The 16,183-nt window shown below is 44.4% G+C and overlaps 1 protein-coding gene across 1 annotated transcript in view; it reads right to left on the bottom strand.

Moving 5' to 3' along the window:
- The window catches only part of LOC118075317 (ovostatin-like), a 70,116-nt gene that overhangs the window by 23,992 nt on the left and 29,941 nt on the right, over window positions 1-16,183 (bottom strand). Inside the window, exons 16-22 of the mRNA XM_060268707.1 lie at window positions 15,551-15,718; window positions 14,529-14,673; window positions 13,132-13,246; window positions 10,958-11,186; window positions 9,280-9,406; window positions 7,750-7,871; window positions 527-578 (exon numbers count right to left, since the gene is read on the bottom strand). Of these exons, the coding sequence (XP_060124690.1) occupies window positions 527-578; window positions 7,750-7,871; window positions 9,280-9,406; window positions 10,958-11,186; window positions 13,132-13,246; window positions 14,529-14,673; window positions 15,551-15,718 (958 nt within the window). The remainder of the gene's footprint in view (window positions 1-526; window positions 579-7,749; window positions 7,872-9,279; window positions 9,407-10,957; window positions 11,187-13,131; window positions 13,247-14,528; window positions 14,674-15,550; window positions 15,719-16,183) is intronic.

Genomic DNA, 16,183 nt, shown 5'->3' with positions numbered 1-16,183 from the left:
ACAGAAATTCAGCTGAGGAGAATGTTGGAAGCATTCCTCTTCTGACTTGGTCGAAACAAAATAAAAAAATTCCTTCCAGTAGCACCTTAGAGACCAACTAAGTTTGTCATTGGTATGAGCTTTCATGTGCGTGCACACTTCTTCAGATACACTGAAACACAAGTCACCAGATCCTTATATATAGTGCGAGGGTGGGGAGGGGTATTACTCAGAAGGGTGGTGGGAATCGGTGATAGACTGATAGGTGTGGTAAACCTGTTGACGACTTCTGACTTGGTACATCCTAATGATTTGACAAGAGCTCAAAAACAAACCCCTAAACCCTGGTTTAATCATTTTCCCCATATAAGTCGAGCATAGAAAATTTGCAGCAGAAGTGATGCAAGGCTCTTCTTTATTTTTATTTTATTTGCAGGTAGCAGGAAAAAAGCAGCATCTCCAGTACAGTTCATCCTATGAACTTTTTGACAGGTTCCTCCAGTTCCCATGCTCATAGTAGTCCACCAGAAGAGAGCAACCCTCTTACCTTTTGCACAGATAAGGCTGCTCTGGGTTACTTCTCTTTCAATGCCTTCAGCCTATGAGAACAAAGAGGGAGAAAGAGGACATATAAATGAATGAATGAATGAATGAATGAATGAATGAATGAATGAAACAAAGAAATAGCAAAACAGGGAAATCCTAGATCTTTATAAACGATAAATAGGGTCCTCCCTAGCCAGAGGACACGCGTTGCGGTGTGACCTGGCAACCAAACCCTGTGTTGTGGGTGGGAAAGTTTGGATGGCCACAACACCCTATTGGAGGTCCCTCTATGCTGGGTGCAATCAGACCAATGGGATGCCAGCAAATTTGTATCGAGGGACCTCTATTTAAGCCCATGCATGTGTCCCTGAGCTTCCTGTTTTGGGCCAGTGCATCGGAACACCCGCCCACCTCTCCCTATATTTAGGGCTTGCACGCATGACCTTGCTATGCCGTCATGTGTCGTCTGCCGTTGGGAGAGGGGCACGGCAGCAATTTCCCCCACTTGGCTGATTGGCTGGTGCCATTTGGGTTTCGCCTGCCACTTAGCAAATCGTCACAACGTGTAAGGTTGTGGATAGGCTCTGGTTCAGGTGATAGGGGTGGCAGAGCAGTCTGGCCATCCCTATGTGATGGCTATTCCGTTAAAAGAATCCTGGGACTCTTGGTTGGTCTTCCATGAGAGGGGTTGTGCCCAGAGCCAGAGTTCAGGGGGGGGGGCATCTGGCTGGTGGACTGGTTGAACCTTCCACTATGCTGGGTGTCTACCCAAGGTTGACCTATGGTGTGCCCTGGGTCAGCGCTGCCTGCAAAGGTGCAGGGAGCTAGTGGAACCAGAGCCTATGCAGCCACTCACTTGATTGTAATCCATAAAGTTGTAGCCTAAATTCTGCCAAAAACCAAACCTAAAATTTGAGTCTTGTCTGAATTTATTTGGGGAAGGTTAAAGGGTCTGACTCTCACTTTGAGAAGCAGTATTATATTGTAGTGTAACACGATGCTAGGCTTACTATGGGGAATCTAACTCTCTGAACTCCCTTGCTTATTGTCAATCAGATTTTTATTGTTTGTAGATGCTGGATATGACAATATAATTCACGAAAAAAAACAAGACAGTCGAAGAGCAAGTTAAACATATACACCCGAAACCCCATGCAAGTTGTCAAAACTTAAAACTGCCAAGTTCCGCCTTTCATTTAAACTGTTGCATATATAAACAGTGGGCACCAGTGAACTAAAATGGAAGGGAATGGGCGAATTCAGTTCGGATGACTTATCATATCTACTACTGTGGGCAAGAATCCCGTAGAAAAAATGGAGTGGCCCTCATAGTCAACAAAAGATTGGCAAAAGCTGTAAAGGGGATGCAATCTCAAAAATGACAGAATGATCTCGATACGAATCCAAGGCAGACCTTTTAACATCACAGTAATCCAAGTTTATGCACCAACTACCGGTGCTGAAGAAACTGAAATTGACCAGTTCTATGAAGACTTACAACACCTTCTAGAAATGACACCACAGAAGGATGTTCTTCTCATTACAGGGGATTGGAATGCTAAAGTAGGGAATTAAGAGATAAAAGGAACAACTGGCAAGTTTGGCCTTGGAGTTCAAAACGAAGCAGGGCAAAGGCTAATAGAGTTCTGTCAAGAGAACAAGCTGGTCATCACAAACACTCTTTTCCAACAACACAAGAGACGACTCTACACATGGATATCACCAAATGGGCAGCATCGAAATCAGATTGATTATATTCTCTGCAGCCAAAGATGGAGAAGCTCTATACAGTCAGCAAAAACAAGACCTGGAGCTGACTGTAACTCAGATCATCAGCTTCTTATAGCAAAATTCCAGCTTAAACTGAAGAAAGTAGGAAAAACCACTGGGCCAGTAAGATACAATCTAAATCAAATCCCTTATGAATACACAGTGGAAGTGAGGAACAGGTTTAAGGATTTAGATTTGGTGGACAGAGTGCCTGAAGAACTATGGATGGAGGCTCGTAACATTATACAGGAGGCAGCAACGAAAACCATCCCAAGGGGGACTTCCGGTCTGGTAGCCATTGGGATCGGCGGGGGATTCTCGATCTCCGAGATCCCCGAGCGTTGCAGAGGGGGGGGAAGGTCATCCGAGCGAGGTGGCCCCCCAGAGGACCCCTGGACTGGGCTGTCCAGGGACATGGCACCCGGCAGAGCTCCTTGAAGTCGCGGCCGCTGCGAGTAACCCCTCTTTTTTAGGGGGCGAAGTCAGCAGGCGGCGCGCGACGGAGCCTCGGGACAATACGCTCACTCTGCAGCGCAAAGCTCCGAGCCGACACCAACTGAGCACCAGATGCCTCCAGAATCAAAATTGGACGTTCAAGTAAGATTTTACATTTAAATTGAAAATAATTTGGACTTGGGGGAGGAATTTAAAGATGACGGAGGTCGTTCCCCCCCTTCACTGAGACTCTCTAGATGCAATTACAGAGCCTGCAGCTACTAAGCTGGAACGGGACTTGGAATCTCCCTAAAAATAGCAAGCAGGAGCTCTCCCCTGTGGTTAGCAGAGCCAAGGGGAGACGATTTTAGGTTACAAGACTGGATTTCTGCAAAATTGGGTTTATTTTTCTAATTGACGACCCCTTTGGAAACCGGGGGCGGGAATCTGGAGCCCCGGCTGGCGAAGTTTAAGATACGTCTCCGACACTTCTGCCTGATCGCCATATTGAAATTGGAGAGGACAAAGGAAATCCCTAGACAAAACAACATCACAAGATGGGAGAGAATGGGATACAAAGAGTCTGGGAAAAAATCTACGAAAGGAGTAAAAGAATACAAAAGGATTACAAAGTCATGTCTTGAGACACAGCAACGACTTCTCTCCATTGACAAGGAAGAAAAACAAGAGGACGAACTAGAAGATGATAAGAATACTGATACAAAGTTGACAGAACAAGAAGAGGAAAAGTTTGAGATCGAAGTGCAAGCGGTGAGAGAGCTTGCACAGGACCTAGATTGCTACCAAGGAGCTCCAATGCCTAAAAAAATCCAGGAGCTGTCTCTCCTAGTGAGAGGAGGAGAGTTGGCTCCAGGAAAAAAGAAGCAAGCGATGGCCCGGATTCGAACCTCCTCAGTGAGAGAGGGGAGGGTAGGTCCGGGAGAAGGACATGAACAATGGGGGCGACAGAAGGGTTGCTGGGAAGAAGAGAGGGGGTTGGAGTGGGTGAGAGACGGAATAGGTTGATTGCCAGAGGACATTACAAATAAGAGACGGATAATACGGTTTAAAATCGGACTGTTTAAAGATGCTGGTCGGGTCATCCAGAGAAGGGCACCCGGATGAAGGAGGGTGATCTTTTGTAAAATAATAAATGTTCTTTTTTGTTAGAAACTGTTAAAAATAGAGATTTGAGGAGATTTTTAGGGAAAACATGAGGCTGAAGGGAATTATTATAGAATTAAAGTGTGGGGAATATAATTGAAGGGATTGTATGTAAGTGGATATTATAAAGATTTAATTGAGATATGTGGATAAATGTAAAGAATCAGGAAAATTGCCAAAATGGGATATTAACAAGACTCGGGAAGGACGGAACGGGGAAGTCTAAGTTTATTACAGTGGTTTACATATTGAATGTTTAACTCTTTTTTCTTTATTTTTTTTTCAGTGTGCTTCTTTTTTTCTTTTTTGTATTTTCTTTTTTTTCTTCTTTTTCTTATTTTTGTTGTTTTTTCTTTTCTTTGTTGAAGATATAAAATTGACGTGAAGGTATTCTGATTTGTATTGTTGGAAAATTCAATAAATATTATTATATAAAAAAAAACCCATCCCAAGGAAAAGGAAATGCAAGAAAGCAAAATGGCTGTCCAACGAGGCCTTACAAATAGCGGAGGAGAGGAGGCAAGCAAAATGCAAGGGAGATAGGGAAAGATACAGGAAGCTGAATGCAGATTTCCAAAAAATAGCAAGGAGGGACAAGAGGGCCTTCTTAAACGAGCAATGCAAAGAAATAGAGGAAAACAATAGAATGGGGAAAACCAGAGATCTGTTCAAGAAAATTGGAGATATGAAAGGAACATTTTGTACAAAGATTACCATAATAAAGGACAAAAGTGGTAAGGACCTAAAAGAAGCAGAAGACATCAAGAAGAGGTGGCAAGAATACACAGAGGAATTATACCAGAAAGATATGGAGGTCTCGTACACCCCAGGTAGTGTGGTTGCTGACCTTGAGCCAGACATCTTGGAGAGTGAAGTCAAATGGGCCTTAGAAAGCACTGCTAATAACAAGGCCAGTGAAAGTGATGATATTCCATCTGAACTATTTAAAATTTTAAAAGATGATGCTGTTAAGGTGCTACACCCAATATGCCAGCAAGTTTGGAAAACTCAGCAATGGCCAGAGGATTGGAGAAGATCAGTCTACATCCCAATCCCAAAGAAGGGCAGTGCCAAAGAATGCTCCAACTACCGCACAATTGCGCTCATTTCACACGCTAGCAAGGTTATGCTTAAAATTCTACAAGGCAGGCTTAGGCAGTATGTGAACCGAGAACTCCCAGAAGTGCAAGCTGGATTTTGAAAGGGCAGAGGAACCAGAGACCAAATAGCAAACATGTGCTGGATTATGGAGAAAGCTAGAGAGTTCCAGAAAAACGTCTACTTCTGCTTCATTGACTATGCAAAAGCCTTTGACTGTGTCGACCACAGCAAACTATGGCAAGTTCTTAAAGAAATGGGAGTGCCTGATCACCTCATCTGTCTCCTAAAAAATCTCTATGTGGGACAAGAAGCTACAGTTAGAACTGGATATGGAACAACTGATTGGTTCAAAATTGGGAAAGGAGTACGACAAGGTTGTATATTGTCTCCCTGCTTATTTAACTTATATGCAGAATTCATCATGCGAAAGGCTGGATTAGATGAATCCCAAGACGGAATTAAGATTGCTGGAAGAAATATCAACAACCTCAGGTATGCAGATGACACAACCTTGAAGGCAGAAAGTGAGGAGGAATTAAAGAACCTTTTAATGAGGGTGAAAGAGGAGAGCGCAAAATATGGTCTGAAGCTCAACATCAAAAAAACCAAGATCATAGCCACTGGCCCCATCACCTCCTGGCAAATAGAAGGGGAAGAAATGGAGGCAGTGAGAGATTTTACTTTCTTGGGCTCCTTGATCACTGCAGATGGTGACAGCAGTCACAAAATTAAAAGACGCCTGCCTTTTGGGAGAAAAGCAATGACAAACCTAGACAGCATCTTAAAAAGCAGAGACATCACCTTGCCGACAAAGGTTCGTATAGTTAAAGCTATAGTTTTCCCAGTAGTGATGTATGGAAGTGAGAGCTGGACCATAAAGAAGGCTGATCGCTGAAGAATTGATGCTTTTGAATTATGGTGCTGGAGGAGACTCTTGAGAGTCCCATGGACTGCAGGAAGATCAAACCTATCCATTCTGAAGGAAATCAGCCCTGAGTGCTCACTGGAAGGACAGATCCTGAAGCTGAGGCTCCAATACTTTGACCACCTCATGAGAAGAGAAGACTCCCTGGAAAAGCCCCTGATGTTGGGAAAGATTGAGGGCACTAGGAGAAGGGGAAGACAGAGGACGAGATGGTTGGACAGTGTTATCGAAGCTACGAACATGAGTTTGACCAAACTGCGGGAGGCAGTGGAAGACAGGAGTGCCTGGCGTGCTGTGGTCCATGGGGTCACGAAGAGTCGGACACAACTAAACGACTAAACAACAACAACAATATATAAACAATTGTTGAGTTCTCATATCTCCCCACTCTTCTCTGCTTCCGTCTCTTTTTGAGATCAGTAGTCACTGACCATTCTGCTAGTTATAAGACAGAAACTGCAGTTCTGCACATTGGCCATCTATTTTTATTATTAATTTGTTTAAATCTTTAAGACAAAACCTATCAGATAACTCTACGGTATGAGACCCATGGAACTAAACAGGAGCAGAACAAGAGCACATTGGGCCGAGGGAGCCAGCGTACAGCTTCCAGGTCATGTGGCCAGCATGACAAAGCCACTTCTGGCGAACCAGAGCAGCGCATGGAAATGCCGTTTACCTTCCCGCTGTAGCAGTACCTATTTATCTACTTGCACTTTGAGGTGCTTTCGAACTGCTAGATTCTAGTACCCTCTGCCATTTAATCTCCAAAACATACCTATTTTAGAATGCTATGCCAGTGAATTACTAAAAGCCATTTTTTTTTCCTGCAACAAGTACATTTTGAAGACCCACCCAAGGAATCAAGATACTACATTTTTGGATGAAGTTCCAATCCAAAGTCAATGAAGGTTTAGCCACCATTACCGGCTCTGTTTTAATTCTAGTTCATGCAGTGATTCAAGCTAATAGATCCACTTGTAGTAGATCTGTTGGACCTCTGTCTATGAATGACACTTAGCTTTATGAGGGCCAATAAATTGTAAACTGGATCCTGACCAAAGAAAGAGATCCTGTTGCTTGGTGGTTTTTCTGTCTTGGATAGTGGTATTCAGTTGTTCTGAAGGGTGGCTGTACTCCCTGCTAAAGGATTAGGCCCACAGTTTGGGGGATGTTTTTGACCCGGCTTTGCTACTGGAATTTCACAATGCAGAGTGCCTCATTGTTCAGCCTGGACACTGAGGTCCAGCTTTGAGGGCCTTCTGGTAGTCCCCTCACTGCGAGAAGTAAGGTTACAGGGAACCAGGCAGAGGGCCTTCTCGGTAGTGGCGCCCACCCTGTGGAACGCCCTCCTCAGATTTCAAGGAAATAAACAACTAATTGACTTTTAGAAGACATCTGAAGGAAGCCCGGCTTAGGGAAGTATTTAAAGTTTGATGTTCTATTGTTTTGTTATAAAATAAAATAAAATAATAATAATAATAATATTCTGTTGGAAGCCGCCCAGAGTGGCTGGGGAAACCCTGCCAGATGGGTGAGGTATAAATAAATCATCATCATCATTTAACTTATTTTTCTTTCCTGCCTTTCAACTCATAAAGGCTACTTACATTTTCAAAATGGCAATAACATGAAGTACTTCGGATGTTATACTGTATTTGCACAGTAACGAATGTCTAGTCCACTGGGTGTAAAATGCAGTGTGTAGCAAGCATGAGATACCCTTGCAGGGGGGAAAAAGGAATTGTTCCACATTTGATCCTGACCGAATTAACTAATTAGCTGCTGAGAAGAATGCATTCTTTGAAGCTCAGCTTTTCCCACTGTACCTCGACTATCAAGACTCTGATCAAGGTGTCCTTCCGTCCCACATCCAAGCCCCCAGATGTTCCATTTCCACAGTCCCCGCTGTTTTGGGGAGCTTCAGCAGTAACAGACAAGGTCACATCACCTGAAAGCAAACATTGGAAAACGAATATCAGCTCTCCTTCCTCATGCGACAGGTGAGAGAACTTCAGAGAAGCCTTAATCCTGAAAAGACAGGAGAAGTTATCTGCCAAGTCCAGCCTGACTGAGGGTAGTGTGCATGTGCAAACCTTGGCCTGGAGAGAGCAATGGGATGTGTGATCTCAAGGCCCTGATATTTTTAAGGCGATTCGTCACCTTCTGCACCTACACTCTCAGGGTTCAACCAGACTTCCTTTGGCACAGGTCCAGGCTTTCAAGGTCCATATCAGAACATTTTCAATTTTTATTTTTGTTCTGGCGCTTTCCCTGGGAAAACCTTCATTTTACTGCTGAATCAGAGCAAGCAGTAATAGTTTGTGTGGGGTGGGGTGGGTTGCCATTTGCTCCAATTCAGTGATAAAACATGGATTTTCCAGCTGAAAGAGCCTGGGGGGGGGGGGGGGAAAACAACAGAAAACAAAACCAACTTGGATGCTTTAAAGCGCAACGCGAAAGGAAATCTGGATGAGCCCTTAGAAAGAAGGTTACAAATAGAAAACCAATTAATTTAGATTTTTTTGCCTTCTCTATGCACAAGGAGCTTGCTCTCATTGTCCCAGTTTCTCTCTGGAACTTGCATGTAAATTGTGTGGACAGGCGGAGTCCCCCAAAGCCCAGGCGACCCCTGAGCGGAATAAGGACTCAAGATAACTTGCTATGGGATTAAAATTGGCCACAACTTTATTAAGTTTCAGGTGTAGGGAGTCCTTGGCTCAGGCATTGGACGTCTATCCTTCCTAGTCCCCAGCTGGGGATCTGGGAGACTTCGGGGTTATCCAGAATGTGTGGGGAATGGGCTGGCTCTGAAGAACATATGTTCAAGCAGAGAGCCCGCTCCCCGTTTCGCCGGCATTGGAGGGGAGAGCAATGACAACCTCTCGGCGTATGGCCAATGCCTCCCCTCAAGACCCCTTTAATGGGGAACCCTGGTATCACCGCCGCAAAGGGGGGCGTGGGTCACCGCTTCACACATACACCATTTAGGAAGATAGACTAAAGGATTCCGCCCAAGGCCTGAAACCGCCAAAGTTGTGACGTTTTGCTACGGGAAATGCGAAACCTGCCAATTCCTTTCGGGCCCTTCCACAGCGACCTTGACGTAGCAGCGCCTGCATACCTGTGGAGAAGAGGTTAACCTGCAAAAGAAGACTTAATTGAGGGAGTGAAGGGTGGGAGAAGCAATACATGGCTGGTGATATGGCAATACATGGCTGGTGAACTGTGTTAGACTTGGTTGGTCAGATGTATAGGCATTCTGCATTTACATTTGGTGAACTGTGTTTCTTATGCAAGTTTAAAACAGACAAAACTCCCAGTTTACAAAGCAGAGAGGAAGAAAGAAGCTCACTCACCAAGTTTTTTGGCGCTAATATTCCAAATGTAGGTTTTCCTCTCACCGCCACACACACACCCTTTATCATTCAAAGGTGAGAGAAGATGGGCTTGGAAATCCTGGGATTGGGCCATTGATACATTGACCTGCCATAAGGGGGGGAAACGACAGTTAATTAACACAGTTAGCTTGGCTTCCTAGGACTAAGGGAGGATGCTTTAACTTCAGACAGGGCAGAGAAAACCAAGACAAAAAGGTATTTCATTCAGTCTCCTCTACTATAGCAGGGATCTATAGTAATAGAAAACTTACCTAAAAACTAGAGCCAAAATTTGGAGATAAACTTAAAATAAAATAAGGACAGTTCTGGGATGGATTGGGAAAGGATAGAGGATGAACACAAGCTGAATAAATGCCACTCAACTCCACTAAATACTTTCTAAGGGACAGTACTGTACTTGGAAAGTGTTGGGTTGGGTATTAGCATTATAGGCTACCTTGGAAGCTCTCATTAAGCAAAATCTAGCTTCTCTCTCCAAACACCATCATTGGTGAGGTTGGGTGAGATCATTCTAGCCCTCTTTCAGTTCCCTTCCTCCCCTTCTCCTTCCTTATATGGTGCTGTAATTATTTATAACAGTTTGGAGACAGTCTGTCTGGCTTTCTGAGAAACTGTAGTGATCTACAGATTTGGGACAACTCAATCCATTCTTCAGTTATTTGTAGCTACTTCAACTTGATCCAGACAGGGCACAAAGGGCCCTGAATTGGCCCAATTGGGTTCAGGATTTATCTGAATCTGGTGCACAGCACTAATGTAAACAATATCTCTGCCAGATCAAGAAATCCAATGTAGTTCAACATTTATTATGTAGGCCATCAGAAGGCACTGTAAATGTTCCAAGTATATCCTTTGCACATAACTGCATCTAATTGTTTAAATACAAATGCAAAAACAATAAATGGGAATATGTTATAAATTAAGCCAGCTAATTAAAAAGACAAGTTGTTTATATAGGCCAGGGGTGGCCACCTCCCAAGAGACTCTGATCTACTCAGAGTTAAAAACTGGGAGTGATCTACCCCCTTTTGGGGGGGTTCAGGTCAAAGCTGTTGAGTTTTTTTAAGGAAGGGAAGCCCTGTTTTGGGGGCTTTAGGTCAAACTTGTTGAGCTTCTTTTAGGAGAGAGGGAGGCCCATTTTTGTTTAGGGCTTCAGGTCATAGTTGAGCTTTTTTTAGGGAGGAGGAAAATTTTGGGTGAGCTTTTTTTAGGGGTGCCAGTGATCTAGCAGTGATCTACCACAGACATCCAGTGATCTACTGGTAGATCACAATCTACCTGTTGGACGTGCCTGATATAGGCCAATAAAGGCCTGACAGAGTGCAACTGGTTTAGCCATCAGTCTCACTTCCCAAGGAATTGTAGTGAGAAGGGAGCTAGAGATTTCTGAAAGGAAATTCTCAGCACCTTAACTAACTACAGTCCCCACGATTCCTAAGAAAAGGCACCATATCTAAACTGGTACAAACTCAGTAGGAATCTATGTGTTTGTAAGTGTAACGTGCTTTAGCCTAACCTTTTCCTGTTTATCTCACTTATGTGGATGGTTTGCACCCCAGCCCTGCCCCACAAAAAACAATATGCAAGGGTCTTTTCTAGACATGAAAGAGAGCAAAGTAGGAGTGAGAGGATGAACCTGAATGCATCCCTCCAGGTAGTTGAAGACATTGACTCTACAATGGAAATCTTCCCCTCTAACTATGGAGTAAGGCAGCGTCATATCAACAAAGACTGGCTGGAAGACAATCAGGGTGGCAGGCTTTGAGATGCCAAACCCAGCCTGCTTCTCCAAACAGAAGGCACTGGCTTTCCACTCTGTGATGGTATCAGGGACGGTGTAGGTGAGTTTTGCATGTCCATCTGAACTAATAAGGAGAGAAAAACAAAAAGGTATATGTCAGAGATGGCTGCGGCTACTCTTGAGTAAAGACGCTCCACTCCGTCTTGTCTTTCAGAGTTTTATTGTGCATGCTATTTACAGTGCAAGAACATCAGCAAACCTAATAATAATAATAATAATAATAATAATAATAATAAATTATTTATACCCCGCCCATCTGGCCGGGTTCCCCCAGCCACTCTGGGCGGCTTCCAACAAAATATTAAAATACAGAAATCCATCAAACATTAAAAGCTTCCCTAAACAGGGCTGCCTTGAGATGCCTTCTAAAGGTCTGGTAATTGTTGTTCTCTTTGATATCTGGTGGGAGGGCGTTCCACAGGGTGGGTGCCACTACCGAGAAGGCCCTCTGCCTGGTTCCCTGTAACTTGGCTTCTCGCAGGGAGGGAACCGCCAGAAGGCCCTCAGCACTGGACCTCAATGTCTGGGCAGAACGATGGGGTGGAGACGCTCCTTCAGGTATACTTGACCGAGGCCGTTTAGGACTGCTTAGTCCGTGTCAGAACCCCGCAATGGCTTCTTGCGGGTTTTCGCCCAGCATAAAAGCCTGGGCCCCCCAAAGCGCCGCCCCCTGGCCCTACGGGTGGGCGCCCGCCTTCCTGACTGCCCTGTGTCTGAAAGCCCTCCGTGCTCCTCCTCCCCTATCCCTCTCTCAGAGCGGAACTGGGGCTCTGGTACATGACATAGCCCTCTCTCCACTCTGCCAACTTCCTCATTCCTTTCTCCTGACTCGCTGCTAGTGCTGACGCTGGGCGAGGAGCTGGTGAGGATGATTGGTGGGGGCTCTCTGTAGAGAGACCCCCTGACAGTATATTTAGAACCACAGGCATGACTATTTATATCCACATTACTGAGATGAAAAGCCTCACCATGTTCTTATGGTGTTGGGTTAAGTTGAAATCCACATCACTTGGGTTAAGTTGAAATCACTCTCCCTACTGCAGCAGGCTACATTTTATGTACTGTTCTTGCTAACCCTCTTCTGATAATTGGAGAAAGACAGGACCCTCATTGTTTTGGGATAGCAGTAGGGGTGGGACTGAGGACCCAGGTGGCACTGTGGGTTAAACCACAGAGTCTAGGGCTTGCTGATCAGAAGGTCGGCGGTTCGAATCCCTGCAATGGAGTGAGCTCCCGTTGCTCGGTCCCAGCTCCTGCCTACCTAGCAGTTCAAAAGCACATCAAAGTGCAAGTAGATAAATAGGCGGGAACGTAAACGGCGTTTCCGTGCGCTGCTCTGGTTCGCCAGAAGCAGCTTTGTCATGCTGGCCACATGCAGCTGCTGGGTGACTTTGGGCTAGTCCAGGCATCCCCAAACTTCGGCCCTCCAGATGTTTTAGCCTACAATTCCCATCATCCCTGACCACTGGTCCTGTTAGCTAGGGATCATGGGAGTTGTAGGCCAAAACATCTGGAGGGCCGCAGTTTGGGGATGCCTGGGCTAGTCACACTTCTTCGAAGTCTCTCAGCCCCACTCACCTCACAGAGTGTTTGTTGTGGGGGAGGAAGGGAAAGGAGAACGTTAGCTGCTTTGAGACTCCTTAGGGTAGTGATAAAGCGGGATATCAAATCCAAACTCTTCTTCTTGCCCAATATATAATTTTTTTGCAAAGCATATTTTCCCTAATCTTACACATTTTTCTAAGATACATTTACTGATACATACATTTTTATACATGGGTGGAGAACTTCACTGCAAAATTTGGAGACGTGCAAATTCTGAAGGATGACTGTGTTTTAATTTGCATATGGCTTCAGAAAGTGAGAATTAGCTATATTCACCTTTAAAAGTAAAACAGTATCCTCCCACATCCCCAGATAGAACAAACAGGGTGCCGACCAACTCTGGATACTCCATTGTTCTTTGCAAAATCTTTGCCCAATGCCAATAACAGCCAATATCAACTCACCCAATACCAAACAGTTCCCATATCCAAGTATCAGGGAAGAACTTCCGAACAGTCTCAATAACTTTATCTCGAGATACGTCTCCTGGAGGAGGAGCAGGAGGTGGTGGCGCAGATTCTAAAACAATAAGAAAGTGGCTGAATTCAGGAGCAGCTACGCTATTCCCTATGCAAAAAAATCTGTAGACATTAATCTTCCTTGGTCTGAGAAGGAATTGTGCCTGTTTTGGACCATGCTCCTGCTTCTGGCTTACTTGGATGACTAGCCAGCTCCCCCGGGTCCCAAAAACAAACATCCTGGAGCCTGACCCTTCCTGTGGAATGACATCAATTATATGGAGCAAGTGCTGAAAAATGCTCAGCAAAATGGCAGGTGTGACATGGGGCATTGTGTAAGTTCTGGAAATAGAAGAGAGAATGACGCAGGGCTAACATTACCAGCAGTATCTCCGTGTTTTTGATAACATGTAGGTTGATCTTCATGTACACACAATGCATCATTTGATGTTGAAATTACTGAGCAATGGGCAGGCACTGCTGGCCACTCCAATCACCTGGATATCCAGGTTCAGGTCTGGATCCAAGAGAGTATTCCCCAAACGATAAACCTGCTGCTCCAGGAGGAATGCAGTACTATCCCGGATAGGCTAAACATATAATCCAGGACTACCAGAACTCCAGGCAACTTGTCTGGAATAAACTTTGGCTGCTTCACTTTCATCCAGTCCAAAACTGCTGCCACATACAGATTCAGAACTTCCACTACCTCCATCTACATATGGTTGCCACCAAACTCTAGGTGCATAGGTGCCAACTCCCAGAGTGAAAAATCTGGGATCGGCGTGGCGTGGCATCGGAAGTCGTGCTGCTGCCATTTTGGAACTGGGCAGAGCAGCACCGGAAGTCGCTTCTACGCATGCTCTGCCCATTTCCAAAATGGCCGCAGCTCCAGAAATCGCTTCTGTGCATGTCCAGAGACTCCAGACATGCACAGAAGGAGCCTCCCCGGGCCAATAAGAATCTGGGGGATTTACGGGTTGTTGTTTTTTAAAAAAAATCCGGGCTGCCAGCGGGAAACGGCTGGAAAAACAGGGGTTTCCCGGGGAATACGGGAGACTTGGCAGTTATGTCTAGGTGACATCTCCCAGCAACTTCATGTAGATGTGAAAAAGCCTGTGAGATGCAACAGGCGTCTGGCACAGGGCAGAACAGCAGTTCCCCATTGCTACCTTCTGGAACCTACTCACTAGGTGACCCCCTCCCATCTCTAAAAGGCACTACAGAAGGAGACCATGCTCAATGGTAGCAAAAGGTGAGGAAAAGTCCAGGATATTCTGCAGTGCTACACTTCATTCTCCATCTAACCTTACAGGTGTGCACCATCCCCAAGCCCAAATTACCTGCAAAGATAGGACCAGATGTGGTTGTGGCAAAACGAGCAGATGTCTCATCAAAAGCAAGTGGAGGCCGAAAAGGGCCACGACCACCAGAACATAGAACCGGTTGCCGAAGCCGGGAGTTGGTTACAAACTTTACACCTGTAGCCTGAATTTGAAAATAATAATAAATAGCTCAAGAGTTTGCACAAATTCCTCTTTTCCTTAATATTACTATCATCTCCATTATTTCTTTATTTAGACCATTTCTTCCAAGGGATAGATTTCAATTTCAGATTCTCTCTCTTTCTCATATTTCTAATCTTAAATTCTCCACATTTCTACATGATTGCAACTTTAGAAAAAAAAATTCTCATGAAAATTAACCAACATCTTGGTGTGAATTTCTCCTTATTTAAGATTCGGTTTTTGCCCAATATAAACATATTTGCAAAACAGTTTGCAGCAGTTCTCCTCCTCGACCACATTCCAGCTCTACCCCACTTGATGCCGTTATATGTCAGCTGATTGAGTCATATGGGTCTCCTGCTGAGTCACCTGACACTTTGCCCACTTTGGAATGTATAGCCTTTAATATTCCAAACTCCATTTCATTGACTGCTTTGTAATTTGAAAGCTAGTTAGGAATATTCAAATCATATTTTTTAGTCATGTACCAGTGGAATGTTGCTGAGAATCACTAAAAAAATAACCTCCGAAAGACTATTGAGAATGGAGATGGTTAGACATTACAGTGGTACCTCTACTTACGAATTTAATGCGTTCCGAACACACATTTGTAAGTCGAAAAAATTTGTAAGTCGAATCCCATAGGAATGCATTGGGAGAAAAAATTCGGAAGTCGAAGCAACCTTATCTAAAAATTCGTAAGTAGAAAAAATCCTATCTAAACTGCATCCAAGATGGCGAACGGAGCTCCATTTGTAAGTAGAAAAAATTGTAAGTACGGTAGAGTTATTTGTAAGTAGAGGTACCACTGTACTTTTCCCTTAACTGCTCACAAAAGAACTATGTGCAAGTCTTACTCTTATTTGTCCATAGATATCTGGTCCATAGTTGAAATCAACAGGAGAATAATAGAAGCCATTATGAAATATGTTGTCCGGTGGAATGCAAGGCTCGTGGGGGTCATCCTCTAGGTTGAGGCTATTGAAGTAGTAACCAAACATTTCACGGCCAAGGAGACTGTAGACCTAAGGAGGAGAAACCAGTGCAGAAGTCCGTTATAAACAGGGCTAAAAATAAAATGAAATTCTGGACACAGAAACTGAAATTTTGTGTCACAAATGACTGAAATGTTCAGCCTGCACAGGGTGGGTCTCATGCTTGCCTTGGAAGATTCCATATTATACAACCTTGGCTTTTAGTAGGGCTGCCATACGTCCAGGAATCGGGCTGCAAAAGTGGATTTTTGAGTGGATTTTTGCTGAATCAGCAAAATATCTGGAAAACCTATCCAGAAAACCTGGCTATATTTTGGGGTGGGGGGTGGGATTTTTACTTTGGGGAATATGACAACCCTAACTTTTAGTGTATCCCTTACAGAAGAGGCACATCAGCAAAGCAGAAGTTTCTGTTATAAACATCTCTGCTGCCCTTGCAACCTCTCAGCGACTCAGCCAATCCTTTGCCATCCTGGTTAGCACTTAGGGTGGCAG

This window comes from Zootoca vivipara, chromosome 16, assembly GCF_963506605.1.
Source record: "Zootoca vivipara chromosome 16, rZooViv1.1, whole genome shotgun sequence".
Lineage (NCBI taxonomy): Eukaryota > Metazoa > Chordata > Lepidosauria > Squamata > Lacertidae > Zootoca > Zootoca vivipara.
Note: the sequence above shows the minus strand (reverse complement) of the source record. Positions and strands in the feature narration are given on the sequence as shown.